This window comes from Argiope bruennichi, chromosome 1 (genome assembly GCF_947563725.1).
Source record: "Argiope bruennichi chromosome 1, qqArgBrue1.1, whole genome shotgun sequence".
Lineage (NCBI taxonomy): Eukaryota > Metazoa > Arthropoda > Arachnida > Araneae > Araneidae > Argiope > Argiope bruennichi.
In genome coordinates, this window is record NC_079151.1 from 4,874,012 (window position 1) to 4,889,971 (window position 15,960).

Below are 15,960 nucleotides of genomic sequence, written 5' to 3' on the forward strand. Positions count from 1 at the left end.
TATAAACTAAAAGTTACGTAGAAAAAAATTCCTGTACAGATTTTACCAGCATTTTGATACCCGATCGGCACAGTGAGTTAGAACTAGAAGATAAGTAAAGATCCGGCTTAAAATCCGAGAAAGTCATCACCCAACTCTTTCCCTTCTGATGCACGACAGGGGAATATTTCTTGGAAGTGCGTGATATAGCAGGCGTGTGTTGCGCTAGACCAAACTTTAAAATTATCCGAAATAATGAAAAGTTATTTATTAAAAAAAAAATTGCAAAAGAAAGAGAAGGTGAAACTACAACAGATCGGATGCTCATTGCACAAGCGTAAATGTCGGAGAAAAGGTTGAAACTTGTTTGATTTGTGATTTCAATGCTGTAAATATTGTCAACAAATGTCATGTTTCATCTTCGATGTTACTCAACACATATAGTATATGTCAGGACACATTTGCTTGCGATGATCGTTATGGAGCTGAAGTGTTCGCCATTGTGTTTTTGGTATCTTCGACTCGTAGCAATCAAATGGATGAGCCACTCTCGACTCCTTCAGCAGCATTTCATGTGACGTAAATAAACACTGCTCAGCGAAATGTTGAAGTATTTTTAACACTCCTAATATTATACAACAATGTACAGTAGAACTCCATAGTGTGCAATATTCTACAATGGGTCTGCTCTGCTGGAGTAGCGATGGTTTTCTATGCCATTTCCGAGGGTATCTTCATACAGAAACTCTGAGCTGCTAGACAATCGCTTCAATTATCAAAAGTAAATATTTTTGATTTTGCAAAAACTTACACTATCCGTCATTCGCTAACCTTATACAAAGAGGATGCGTACAAGATCCAAATCCCTCCCTACCCGACGCCAAAAAGACTTCTGTGAAACAATCGGTTGTCTAACTCCTTACCATACGGGAGTTTCCGTACCAATCATAAAACTGTCGATCAATGGTCTTATTTACAAACCGGTTGTATTACGGCAAGAATCAGTTTTGTTAGAAGTGACAACATTTTAAACTTCATCCAAAAGTGTCAGATGTGGCGAAATTTAACATGGTGTTTAATGCAATTTTGAATATTTAATAAGTTCTTTAATACAATTTCGTGCGTTTTAATACAGTCTTGAATACTTTTCACTTTATCTTTTATGAAAGATAAATTGCTTTTCAATTAATTTATTCAAAAATGTATGATAAAAATCAAAGACGAATCGAATGACATTTCTTCTCATATAAATACTGCATCTACTTCGAAAAAAAAAATCATTTCTTCTATATTTTAGTTAGTAAATGGGTTCCTTTACATAAATAAAACAATCTTCATTAAACGAAAGGGTTTTGGTTTAATCAGTGTTTGCTTTATTTCTTCTTGATTCGTTTGTTTCATTCCGTCAGTTTGAACACTGGAATATATGTTATTTAAATAGAGGCACTTAAAAAAAAGTTGGTTCTTACGTTTGAAGTGCAATTAAATGAGGTTAGTGGCATTGGAATCATTTGTAAGAAGATAATAGTTTCAAAAGCAATTCTTGAAATGCCATAAATAGTTCAAAAAACATCCTAATACGGATGTTACATTTCCATGAGATGACATGCTATATCCGTTTCAAAAAATCTCATCATAGATTTAGTTTCAATTGTTGTTGCCTTTTTTTAAAAAAATTGACCTCTGATAAGGATTAATTATTTGTTCGTTACACAACTTTTCATTTTTTATATGAAATATTACAAAAACAGAGTGCATAAAGAGAGAGAGAGAGAGAGCCCAATGACACAGAAGTATATTAATATTTAACCAACTGATCACTTGCTGCTGTGAAAATCTATAAGAGATGTCAGCTGAATTCAAATTTGTCCTTCTTCTGGATGCACAGTTAAAAGATAACAGAAATCTACTGCTGAAAAATGAAACAGAATAAAAAGCTTGGTTTATACGCTAATATATGTAGTATATATTCTTCGGGAAAATTTAAATTTTTCTAAAAATCGTTCTTACATGTCAAATAAGTCGTTAAAGTCGTGATGAATGAAGCTCTGGTAATGCACTTTTCAACAATGTGCATCTACACTTTTACTATTTCACTCATAAACTAAGCTTTTTCCACGCAAGGCTTACAAAACAAGAGACCTGATGGATTCAATCACTCGCTTTCCATATTTCAAACAACGTGATTATTTACTGTTTCAGAAGAATTCAGGACCGAATTAAAACTTCCAGGCCTGAGGTAATGCAAATCTCTAGGTTTCTTTTCCCCTCCAAATTTTTAAAATCCAGTATTTTTTTATTGATTTTAATTTAAATTTTATTCCTCTGTTTTAAGTAGCAAATTTTGACAAAATGCAATCGCAAATCTCTTTCTAAAAAGGGGATTTCACGAATGAAAAAAAGGACACAATTGAAATTTCAAATTAACTTTAAGCAAAACAGTAAAAAAAAAGGCAACTTTTTTTAACGTACTCTAAATGATATTATAAAAGCAGGGAATATATATATTTTTTAATTATAAAGCATTTAATTTTTTATACTTATAAAATAGCGTAATAAATAACTTGCAAATGGTAATTAGGAATATCACTAGAATAAAGTTCCAAAATTAATTTGATTATATTTGATTTTGACTGGAATAAGTTCGATTACATTGTCTCTATAATTAAATGAAAGTATAAAATTAAATAACTTTTAAAATACCAGCTAAAAATTTTTGAGAGCTGAAAGGTCTCTTGGCAATTGCCAACTTTGCCAATTTAATAAACAGGCCCCTTTTTCCCTTTTCATTAGAATTATTTAAATAATTTCTTTGATCTGTTGACATAAAAGCTCTCGTATTGTAGATTCAAACTCTTGGAAATTTAATTATATTTATAAGAAAGGGCGTTTCAGACACATTTCGATGTGCCCGCTGATTTCAGTATTCTTTAGCTTTTTTTTTTTTTTTTGAAAACTATGTGCATGTCTTGCAGACATTTTGATATGTTAAAAGTTGGCTACACAATGAGCCCACAGGGCGCAAAATCACCCATCTAGTTCAATAGAATATTTCAAGAAGAGCAATTGAATATGGAGCATTCGTTTCTTTATTGAAAGTAATAAAGTCAGACTTATTACTTTCTTAAAAAAATAAAGGAAAATTAATAGGAAAATTTCCGTCTCCATAAATATATATATAAAAAATTAAATAAAGGCAATAGGAACGAATGAATAAAGGAAATAGTTTCATCTAATTTAACGATGACTTGAACGCGAAAAAACATCCCGAAAAGTAAATCAAATAAACAATTATTTTAAACTCGCGTCTCAAGAGTTTTTCTCACATTCCGAGTCCCATCATTCTGTAAGAAAGGAAATGCAATCATGCTAGAGGATGAATTTCACACGTACGGGAGGATTATATTTCTTCCGTATTTAAAAATCGGCATTTAAGTTTCCTTAAAATGTTTAATGATTTCCCAAAGGTATTTTGGTGAAACACCTATGGATTGTTCTCTGTCCCCCTTTTTTTTTCTACATGTTTGCACGATTTTGTAATAGATTGAAGAAAATAGAATCAGTATTTTGAATCTTTTCCTGTTATTCTATTACTTTCCAAATTTAATAAATGGGATGAACACTGTGCATTTTCCGGTTTATAAAACTTGGATGCCCAAAAACTATTATATTTAATCATTTGTACATTTTAAATTTTTTGTACATTTTAAATATCGCATAAGTAGTTTGTATGCATGTCATTTACCTTACTGAATTTCAGTGTCTCCCCCTTTTTTCACTCACAGAATCTCCTGGTTCTCGCTATGGGTGTTACAAATATTGTATCACAGAACTAGAAAAGCACCTTTTGTTTTCAATGCTTCCATAAAATAGTGCTTCCATGCTATACAGTGCTTCACAGCTACAGCACAGACAATGCTCTGGTACTATAGAGCCCTTGACATTATGGTAGAAGTCAAGAGGAGCATTATCGACAGAGCATCCAGTCCATGATGAAATGCAATGAACATTTTCATTCTGGAAACGAACAGTTTCCTTGCAGGTAGCCCATCCAATCATCCATTAATTCATCCGACGACAGGTTCTGATGTATAGTTTTTACAGTCTTGATTTTTAGAAACTGCGTTTATAATAATGTCGCAAATCCCTATCAAGTGGCATGGATTTTAGATGTATCGATTTGGTCTTTAATCATAAAATTGCTCCGGGTCTTTTCCTTCATTGAAGCCGGTTTGTTAAAAATTAACTTTTGATTCATTGTTCATCATTATAAACTAGCATCCTCTTATATTCGATCCTTTAAAAAAATAGGGCTATAAAAATATAACTTTGAAATAATAATTAAAAAAAGAACTCGCATTATTATTTTCGACTGTTATGGTTTTCTCAATATGGGAGGCACTTTGTGTCCCAGATTATGTTTAATATAGGATAGAGCATGTATGTTAAAAAAACTCTTATTCCGATAATGGTTATATACCGAAGAATCATTTCAAAAAGGAAGCGGTAAAAGAAGGATAATCGCCTCATATTTTCGGGCTATCAGAAAAATATTCATTTCGACACCCTGGCCGATATTCTCCAAACGATGAAACGTTTTTTTCATCTTGATTTTTTCACTCATACAAGCTTGAGCAGCGAAAATGTCAATGCTTTTGAATCATTTTTGTAGAGAAGAATCGAATTTCTATCTGAAATTTTCACAGTAAAACTCCGTCATGCATCAACTAGCAATGGGTTGTCATTTTATGGATGCTTTTAAAGTGTCATAAAAATAAAAATAAAAAATACTGTTTTCGACACCTTGAGAAAAGGAATTCGTGTATGGGAACGCCCCCTTAACAAAAAGCATCCAATAACTATCGATCGCAATACACGCCGAAATTTGTAAAAAGGATCATTTCCCCCAAGAGGAATTGGTTCGTGAAGCCAATAAAACAATGAATGTCATTTACATAAGTGAAAATGATGATAACATAAATGCCATGAATGGAATGCACGTTCAGTAAATGAGTTGTCATATTTGGTACATTTAAAACAAATTAACTTATTTTTAGTCAGAATATTTTCAGTTTCACTCGAAACAAAATGGGAAGTGACAAAAAGAGAAAAAATGTTTATAGAGTATTATCAGCAGAATAGAAGAAATTATCGGGGAAAATCACACCGAGTGGAAAAAGAGCCAGCTGTTAAAACTTTTTTTATTTTTATACGCAAGTTTGTTACATTTCAAATGATCATTTGTATTTACGCAAAATGATTGCACTAGTTGGCCTCCTACTTTTGTGCACAACTGAATCTTTCGCAGGCCTGTTCCGTGAGTAAATGCATTTCAATACTAGGAGAAAAAAGATAAAGTCGAAAATATGATTATTATTAAAAATATATAATTTAAAAATAGTTTTGAAAATATGCTTTTATTAATGACTAAACAATGGAAATCTTTTCATTGAGTTTGTTTCCATCTTTTAACCTTGAGATCCATTTTTTCCAAATCCCCTATTTGTACAAAAATAAAATATATAATTCAATGAATGACTCGTGGATAATGGACATATGAAAATATTAAATAGAGCATCATCATCGTATACGAAATTTTAAAATTCTTAGTTATAAATAAGTGAGTGAATAAATACAAAATTCTATCTTTACTAACAGGAAACGAGTGCAGTTAATTAAAAGTTAATAATAACAATAGGCAAGTAAAAATAAATGATTCACAATAAATAATTTTAAAATGAAGTTATTGATAATTCGTCCAACTCGCTTCAGTATTCGCAAATCTGGTCGAATTCATATTCTTCTCTAGCACATACGAAATGATAAAAAAAGAATTATGTAAAATGCAATGTACAAATTCCAAAGGAAAGGATTTCAAATCAATCGTAGTTTCTTTTACAAAAATATTTCCTCAATGTTAACTTTTCTATTAGAATGAGGCAAATCGAAAATGTTTTTTTTTTTTTTTTTTTTTTTTTTTGGACAGACAATTTTGACGTCATTTACTGGTTTGTAGAAATTTTAAATCTCTGATTCTTACCGAAATATCGATTTCCCTTTCATAGATCTGAAGCCAAATTTCTATCCCACTTGCTTATCCCATTTTTGAGTTCGTCTACGATAAATTTCTCTTTGACCGATTTTATACAAAATCAGCAATAAATCTAGAACTTCGATGTGAAGACCATTTACGAAATTCGTTTTTAAATCTTCGCTTTGATAGATAGACAAATGAAGTCATTTTAAAAAGTTTTAGTGAGATTTAAGAACATCCATTCAAATTTTAACGTCAAATGTCTTCATATTTATTCCACTTTTTAATTCCATGCGCATTTACGAAGGTTTTTATTTTTTATTTTTAATACCAGTTGGAGTGGTTTCCTCAAAACTTTCTTGCACACTTTTTAATGGAAGTGTTATCCTCCACCGCAGAAAATTGTGAACTTCGTGCAAGCAGAGAGCGCCTTGCATGGATTCGTTCAATAGTTATGAAATATTAACCTTTGGTGTGAATTTAGCATTTTTACCGAATCTATCTTCTGATCTTTTGTGAGGGTCATTAATCCGCGGTTAATAGTATCTGAAAATCGAATTTGCATTTTAGACTCCTTTTCCTAGACCCGATTGAATCAAGAATTTGACACAGAACTACAGTTGCAGTCATAAACAAAGCTAGATATATTTAAATGGTTGCATTTTTGAGCTATCGGGCTTGCATGTTTCTAAAATCCGATGTTGGACTTGCTGGAAGAAATTGGACGAGACCAACAGACATTCAACCCCTCTTTGGATTTGGCTCAAAATCTAATACCGAATTTTATACTTCTAGCTCTCTTCGTATTGTAGTGTTAACGAACGTATCGTGTATCGATCGTATACAAACAGCTTGACTTCCTCTGAACATAATGTGCTTGAGATTTGACAGACATTTACAAATTCGATTTAAAAACCAGTTACTAAATTCCATCCTTCCAGTTCAAAGTGTTTTTGAATTGTTGTGTTTATGGATAGACAACCAAAGAATTTCCAAAATTGCGTTCTTCTCAGAGAGTCTGTAATGGAGAGATTTCTCCACATCTCGAGTTCGAATTTTTTGACGATTCCAATACTTTCTTCTCCGCTTCGTGTACGAGAAAGTAAAAAGCCTCAGAATACTGTTTGAAATGCATAAATTGAAAAGTTTTGTTCAACGAATTTATTTCCGAACGAATCTTAAAATGTGAAATTCGAATTGTTCTTGAATGAGTTGGATTCAAAATATGCATAAATATTAATGTGCATATTAAAAAGCATCATTTTATAGATTAAATTTTTAAATTTTCAGTTGAAGTCGGTGAAACCTGCTTCAGAGTCTGCAACTTTCTTATACTTTCAGATATTAATGCTGCAATTGCCTCAATGTATTCATTTTGCAACTTGTAAGAAAAAGGGGGTAAAGAGTATCATTTTTACAAGGAGAGGAATAATTACACCGACATAAATTTTACTGCAAGTATCTTTTTTGTGGTGCGCTGCATTTTAAATGCGATTTCTCATCCCGTCTCCATAAGTGAACACGATACGCTAGATGTAATTCCAAGAAAAATGATTTGTTAGTTGAATCTGCTATTAATGTTTTGAAAATGACTTTCAGATGGCCTCCAACAAGCGCCGATGGAAAATCCCGATTTATTCGGTGGCGATATGGCCGGAATAGATTTCGATGAGGTAAGAAAATGGGTTTCATTGTAAAAATTGTCTAAAACAATTTGCATATAAAAGATTTTTAAAACTTAAAACAAATAATTGAAAAAATTAAATATAAAAAGAATTTCCTATTAATTGCTAAACTAAGGCTAAAAGTTTAGATAAACGAGTGCATTCTTTCTGTACGAAAAAAAAAATAGTATGTTGTTTATTTAAACACAAAAATCAGTTTCTTCATTCCTTTCTGATATTTTCCGTTTCATTTCTGAAGTCTTGGTGAAGCGGTGTCAAAGTCTTGGTTTCGAACCCAGAAGTTTGCTAATTTGAGATCCACTCCCCCTCCCATCCCCCAAGATCTGCTTCATGTGGCGCTTTGATGAACTTTAAATCCGATGTCGGATTTCCAGTGATCTCAAACGTACGTAAGGATGAAACCTTTTTCATTTGCCCACAGTGAAAAAAAAACCCATCACAAAATAATTCTTGTAGGAGTTCCAAGGAAACCTTTTCTCTAAAAATCCATCTATCGATTAATCCCTTTTTTCTGATTGAACGTGAAATTCAAAAATAAATAAATGAGACTTTAAAAAAAAAGGGGAGGCAAAAGAATCAGAAAGCAGTGATTAAACCAGAGCACTCGAAAACATTGCCCGCTTCTTATATCACTATTCCATAAAAATATTCATCCCACTTTTTGCTCCACAGGATAGAAGTGCCATAAACAATAAGACACGTCTATGGCCTGGCGGCATTGTTCCGTTTGTACAAGATCCTGGTCTCCAAGAAACAGTTAGATGTAAGTTTTATTTATTGCACGTTGTTGTTTTGGCAAAATTGAAAATAAGCGCAATTTATTTAAATAAAAAGTAATTTTAGAATGCTATTTCGTCAAATATAAAAGTATTTCTTTTATATTAAATATAGATTTTAAAGTGTGGGCAATAATTTTTATTATTGCTAAAAATTAGCTATTTCTTAATTATAGTGACATTCGATACAAAAGAAAGGAATTTTCTCAAAATTCACGCTTTCTAATTATTTCCAGATTTGTTTTTGATCGACAGGGCCATGGACCAGTACAAGAGAAGAACGTGCATCAGATTTGTTCCCAGAACAAATGAGAAAGATTACATCAGGCTGCATCCGGGACAAGGGTACCTATCCCTTTTCTTCTAATCATTTTAAAATTTACTAGGTGAACTAACTTTCCAAGTTATTTTCTTGAACAGTATTTATTGAATTATTTATTCGGATAATTATGCAGAAAAAAGGTTTAATATTCGAAGTATCTCTCAATAAATAATAAGTAGTGAAAAAATATTTCTTGCGACTTTTTACAATTTAAATCTCGCATTGTTTTAACATTTTGAACAAATTTTGTTTTTACACTGCCATTAAAGTTTGTAGTAATCGACTGAAAGCAAAAGAAAACTGTAGAAATGACTTTAACTTGGTCAGACAGATGCGCTGTTGCTTCTCAATAAGCATATGCAGCTGGGATGGCTCAGTTTCCATGTCGGTCACCTATACGAGGAAAGCATAAAAACACTAGTCAAAAAAAAAAAAAAAATTGCGGAAGACATTTTTCTCATTCTTCCCTAAAACATCGTCCTGTTTCACAAGGTTCAGGAAGGAAGCAATCTCGAACTCGCCTATTTGCATTAAATATCTGTCAAGAGGAGAAGGATCAGCAGAAACACTTACGAAACAGTCACCTGAGTCTACAGTAGAGAAGAGGCCATGTCCACCTCCATTTCTTCCATCTATACCTTTTCCAGTTTTCGGATAAATGATAACTGCTCTTATGGGGGCGGGAAGGTGTTCTAGCACGCTTTGCTATAAAACTCCTCTAACGGATTCCTGGTATTGCCAAAGAATGGTTTTAAAAACCCTCCCACAAAATAATTTGTCAAGAACCAGAATTCCAGTGTGTTTCATGTATGACAACCAACATCTTTCAGAGCACACCTACGATTCTGTTCGATATTCCACATATATTCCAGAAATGCGAAGATATAACAGTGTCATTGAGCATTTTGTGCTAATAGAGGAGTGTCATTGAATAGGAATCTTTTAAAAATTATCCAGCAACTGAAAACATTTGGATACATTTTACTTTACAACAACTTTATGGTACATTTTTGCTTTTGTACTATATTTTTCTAATTTTTATTGTTTTCCATTCTGTGTCATTTAAAAAAACGTTTTTAAGTCATTGCAGTAGTTGCTAAATCGAATGTCCATCTTATGGCAGGTGTTATTCTTTCGTGGGTCGAGTAGGAGGACCGCAGATCGTCTCTCTGGGCAACGGCTGCGGATGGCAGGGAACCATTATTCACGAATTGGGCCACGCCATTGGTTTCTACCACGAGCAGAACAGATCAGACAGAGACGATTATTTAAAAATCTACTGGGAGAACATCAAGCCAGGCAATGAAAAATCATTTTCTCATTTATTTAAACTTTTGAAAAGCCCTTTTTTTTTGTACAAAATTTTATACAATCCATTATTTCACAATAACCTGAATTTAATTTTAAATAATTATTTCATAGAAAAGAAGATTCATTTATTTTAATTCTATTTACTTCGTCTTGAAAAAGCAATATCGCTTTTTATCTAAAAGAACACTGTGTAGCCATAAATCTAATACCATCTTCTGCAGTGCATCTTCAAATCGGAATAAGTTTCGACTGAATCAAGGTTTTACGTTCTCCACATTTTGGATTAATTTCCATAATTCTCTCTTTACTGGTAAAGTTACTGGAATTAAAACGAACAAAGTTAAAAACGCTCAAGAGATATTAGATGCGGCGAAGAAGGGACGGAATCTCATGGTTTAATATTTTTTTTATTCTTATTATTAATAATCATGCATTTAAAAATTTATACTGAACATATTATCCATATTTTACAGGGGAAGAAGCTCAGTTCTTCAAATTACTGCCTAGTCAAAATATCCTTCTGACTCCGTTCGACTACGAATCTGTAATGCTGTACGGATCCTTGACGTTTTCCAAGGACAAAGTCAACAGACTACGCACTATGGAAGGCAAGGACGGACGTTACTTGAAAGACGTCACCTCCAAAAATCTCAGCAATGAAGACATCAAAAGAATTAATATGCTGTACGATTGCAAAATGTAGCTCTTGTGGTAAAGAAAATAAACATGCATCTGAGTTCTGCTTTCTGAGATACGCAATATAGAGAAAACAGAGTCATCGTCAAAAAATTCGAATTCGAGATTTTGACGAATCTACAGTTTTATACCCCCCGAGTTCCGAAAGCACATTTTTGGAAAATGTCCGTTTGTCTGTAATAAAGATAACTCAAAAATGTATTGAGATAGACTTTTGAAATTTGGTATATGGTCTTTACACTAAATTTGTAGATTTCTATCCTATTTTAGTATTGTTCTGAGGAATTTCGCCTATCCGGCTGTTCAAATAAACACGATCATTACAAAAGGAACAGAGCTAGAATGGATAAAATTCGATACACAAATTTAGCATCTATAGTTTAGACATCTGTCAAATTTTGAGCCAAACCCAGCCATGGGTTGATTGTCGGTCGGTCCGTACCTTTAGAAACATGCAAGCGCGATCATTCAAAAGCGCAATGACTTAAATATATCAAATTTGATACGGGATTTTGTGACTACAAATGCAATTTTGTGTCAAATCTTTGTTTCAGTCGGTTGAAAAAATGTGTCAAAAGCACAAATTCGATTTTCGGATGCTATTTAAGGCACGATTCAACGCCAAAAATCTAGGCAAAAAGGACACGATAGATTCAGTATAACTGCTAAATTCAAGCCCAAGTTAAAATTTCGTAACTATTGTACGCCAGTGCTAGGCCAGGCGTTCTCTGGCACAACAAGTTTATCGCAGAGAATGTTTAAGGGAGGCCACTCCCCCTGCTTATCTGATGCTATCAACGCAACACCCCTTTTTAATTGATGAATTTGCAATTCAGAAAACTGATTTTGACTAGGACAAACGATTGGAAGAAAGAAAATTATCAGTAAAAAAGTAACTGACGCGCATCCTTATTGCTTCCTCCTGAAAGTTTCTCGTCAAAGCGCAATGTATGAAAGGGATTTTTCTTAGTGACAACAACGTTTCTGAACTCAAACAAATAGCCATACACAAACACTTATTTTTTACTTCAGTCAGCAGTTTAAATGGAATGCTAAAACATGCAAACATCAATAAATGTTTTTTTTTTCTTTTTTTTTTTTTTAAATCTGAAACAAAAAAACTTATGCGCTAACCAGTAGAAACGAGTTTGAACACTCCAAAAAACGCTTTCAACAGAAAAAGAAAGATATGAATAATAAATATTAAGAAGAAAAAAAACTTGACAGCATTATGTAAAAGAAATATTTTTTGTCAAATATCTGGAGGTTAAAAATCATCAGAGGGCGAAGCATATATAGAAATAAGTAAATTAAATTAATGACATATGTAAATTACATTTCAATTATTTTAATATTTATATAATGAATATTTAGTAATTTTTTTTCTTACGATAGTTGTTGTAAGTTTATATCCTATTGTTTTCTGTCCCTCACGATTTTACAATTTTTGTTTTGAGCTCAAATATTATATGAATTTTTTTTTCTTCTTTTTAACACATTGATAAAATGTGATATTGCACAATGCTACCTATTATTAAAGTTACTACCGACCGTCGGGTTTTCTTTTCTTTCTTTTCTCTTTCTAAACATTCTTGGCAAAACATTGCCGTTTACATGTCTCAGCTGTTACTAAAATATCGCGTCCAGCAATGCTGCGAACGTGTATTTTCAGTCGTGAAATGAGGACTTTTGATGACTCGTCGGAATCAAGATTTATTCCTGTCGCCATTATCTGCATCCAAGAAGAAAATGGATGTTTCTCCTATATACCTAATAAATAAATAAAATAAAAATCCCTCAATAGCCTGCCATTTGAAACTCATGGCATGTAAAATACATTATTTTAACGTTTAAGAAGAAAATAAACCCTTTCACTTTAAGGATTCAAAATATATTATTTGATCAAATGCACTCGGAAACATTCAGGTTTCTTCAGGAAAGCCGAATGAACTGCCTTTGAACTTTGACCTAGGGAAAAATACACCTGAACTCAAATTTTACCGAGACGATTCGGTCACGTGGGTGTTTAGGAGACCAACCATAAAATATTAAAAAATGGTTTGCTCTTCCTACTTCAGAGAAAGCAGATAATGATTTGAAACTTTAACAATGGTTCCATTTGCTTTGGGCAACACTTACATAAAAATGGCATGCTTACTCGGAAAAATATAGAAGCTTTTTTAAAACATTTTCTTCAAGGTTTTATTATTTATTGCTTATAAAATGCAAAATAGAGAGACACCTACCGAATATGTAATAAAATATCAAAACTTATATTTAAATGTAAAATGTATTCTGCAAATACTTGAAAAAAACACGAGCATTTTCAGTAAACAAATTTTAACTCGAAGTTCGAAGAGCATCGGTTCGGAAGAGCTCTTATTCAGTCTCCCCGAAAGAACAACCGAAATTCAGTTCATTGAAGCAGCAATATTTTATCCGTATTAAACTGTAATTTTGATACAAGTTTGCGCATAAACTTGGCTTTGAAATTATAAAAAGAAAAATGCTAAATTCTGCAAATGAGTAGTTAAAATTTATTTAATAAAAATACTTATACTTCCGTGAATTCTTGTAAAATCCAAATCTCAATGTAACGCTTTGGTAATACTTTATAACATACTATTGCTAAATCATTAATATGGTTGAAATCTCTGCGTTTAATATTAAAAAATCTGAAAAATGAAAGTTTTTAAAAAAATTTATTACTTTTCAAACGTAGATGCTATTTTTATATATTTACCAAAAGAAATAAAACCAATCTTAAAAATTTAATATCTTTAACCATCTTTTGTAAAACTGGGTTGATCCAAAATCCCTTTCTTCGTCCATTTCCAGTCGGTCCCTTAGATCCCCACGTTGCCAAATCTTCACTGTAAAATTTGAGTTCAAGTAAATTTTTTTACATGGTCGTTGTTCAAAGATAGTTCGTCCAGCCTTTATGCATAAATTTAGGTTCGGATACTTTTTATAGCACGATGTATGTCATTTTATTTCTTATAAAAAATTTATTTTGCAGAAAAATGCTCTTATATGAATTAATCACATACGAAAATTCTTATTTTGTATACAATAATTTTCGCACTTCGTTAAGAACACATCAAATAATGTACATTGATGTGTGCATATGCATTATATTTACTGCCGTTTGTAATCCTAAGGATACATAATTGTTGCGGAAGTATAGAGAAGGGAGTGCAAGCTCAAGGGCTGTCTTCGTTACCTGACCGCGGTTACGAGGTCCGCCCCAAAAATAGCACAACTGTTGTTTTAAAACGGGACGTTAAAATAACTAAAATTTAAAAAGAAAATACTGACCCAGAAGCGGTTAACCCACCACAGCAAATTTTACAAGAACTGTAAAAAGCCATTTTCCTTTAGCATTTTCACAACAATTCAATCACAATTTGCTATCAATAAAAGTGATTATACATAAAAATTAAACATTTATGATTATGCATGCACATTTATAGCTATATAGGAGCCCTTTGAAAAATATTATTTCAATACGGTGTGTAAGAAGTTGGAAAGATTCTTCCACTTAATGTTCAGAGCTTCAAAGAACACTGTGGCTTTTAGCAAGAACAAGAGTAGATTTTATTTTGGCACAAAAAAAAAAAAAAAAAAAGGAAGATTATGAAAGACAAAGTAAAAATAGCTTTCTTGAGTTGGAAAAAAATATGAAATTCCTGCCGACCAGATTACACAGTCGGTAGTAATGCAATAGCTGCCACAGTAATCCCCCACGAAACCGAAAGTCGGTTATGATTACAGCGGAGGTATAATATGAAGCCTGATCTTTCTGTTACCGGAAACTTGACGGCAACGTATGTTTTATGCAGAGAACATTTGCACTTGGGAAGCAATAATTACACTGTGGTAGAAATAAATTAATGTTTATTAAGCACAGGCACATCAAAAAACGTTACGACCCGACCATTATTTGGGTCATAAAGCAAAAAAAAAAAAAAAAAAAATCATGAACACAGGAGTGAGCTTTTCTCTGCTTACCATTCTGCTTAAAGATTCTTGGAAAGAAAAATACATTTTATAACTAATCGTCTCTGACGCCATGATAAATAAGCAACACGCACGAGTTGAACTGACGGTTAGCCGTTGACACAGATAATTCTGCATGATTAAATAACATTGCCAACAAGCGGCTCCCTCAGGCAGATTATTTCGTCACATTCATATTTCAAAAAAGAACAAAGATTACTAATTACTAAACATTTCATCACAAAATTTCTTTACAGTCTCTTTAGCTAAAGGTTTAATAAAAAATGTCAGCAATATCATTTTTACTATTAATATACTTTATTTAAAAACTTACTATCTACTAAATTTTTCAAAAAGTGAAATCGGACGTCAATATGTTTTTTTGGATGGTTTTCTACAAGTGAACGAGAGAAATTTATAGCAGCTTGTTTATCACAATAAATCACTGGTAATTCAGAAAAGTTTTAATTTTAACATCAAATTACATTCATTAATTACATTTTGAATCCAAATCATTTCTTTTGCAGCTTCCGTTAAAGATGTATATATTCCGCTTCCATAGTGGAAAGACTAACGCATTTATGCTTAAATGTACGCCAGCAAATAGAGACTTTATCATTAATATTAATCCTCCCATAGAAACACGATCTTCCCTATTCGTTGCAAAATCTGAATCAGAAAAACAATTGATCTTTAATCTCTCAACGAGATAAATTTAGTTTTAAATCTCTGGTGTCACTTAAATATCCTAATAATTTCAACAAGATATTCCAATGTTTTATTCCAGGTGATTCTTGAAATTGGGAAAGAACAGCATAACTGACATCAGGCATGGTTCGATTTGCAATAAATGACAAACAACCTAAAAGATTCTATAAGGAAATTTAGACATTTCTTTTACTTCTATAGTATTTGACCAACAGTCTAATTTAGATAGAACAACCCTTTTTGCAATAGGAAGTGAGGCAGGAGGAAAATTGTATTTAGAAAATATATTACAAATTTTATCAATATGTTGTTTCTGGTGAATTAAATATTGTCCCTTTATATCAGAAAATTCAAGTAATGTCTTAATTTTTTCCAGAACTTTTAAATAAAATTTACTTTGTAATATTTGGTAAATCACAAGATGATATTGATAATATTGTATAGTTATTA

At 32.1% G+C, this 15,960-nt stretch overlaps 2 protein-coding genes across 3 annotated transcripts in view; one reads left to right on the forward strand and one right to left on the reverse strand.

Moving 5' to 3' along the window:
- The window catches only part of LOC129964103 (uncharacterized), a 39,693-nt gene that overhangs the window by 20,776 nt on the left and 2,957 nt on the right, over window positions 1-15,960 (reverse strand). The gene's annotated exons all lie outside the window — the stretch shown is intronic.
- Window positions 5,181-10,857, forward strand: LOC129964093 (astacin-like metalloprotease toxin 5). Its single transcript, XM_056078777.1, has 6 exons — window positions 5,181-5,296; window positions 7,613-7,686; window positions 8,371-8,461; window positions 8,711-8,819; window positions 9,920-10,095; window positions 10,581-10,857. Exons 1-6 carry the CDS (start codon window positions 5,236-5,238, stop codon window positions 10,808-10,810), a joined length of 741 nt encoding a protein of 246 aa, XP_055934752.1. The 5' UTR covers window positions 5,181-5,235; the 3' UTR covers window positions 10,811-10,857.

What these genes read in the sequence shown, in the direction of transcription:
- LOC129964093 (XM_056078777.1), top strand. Translation starts at nt 5,236, where the DNA reads ATGATTGCACTAGTTGGCCTCCTACTTTTGTGCACAACTGAATCTTTC. An exon ending in CCGGAATAGATTTCGATGAG is followed by an intron (nt 7,687 to 8,370) that starts GTAAGAAAATGG and finishes TTTGCTCCACAG; the next exon opens with GATAGAAGTGCCATAAACAA. An exon ending in TCTCCAAGAAACAGTTAGAT is followed by an intron (nt 8,462 to 8,710) that starts GTAAGTTTTATT and finishes AATTATTTCCAG; the next exon opens with ATTTGTTTTTGATCGACAGG.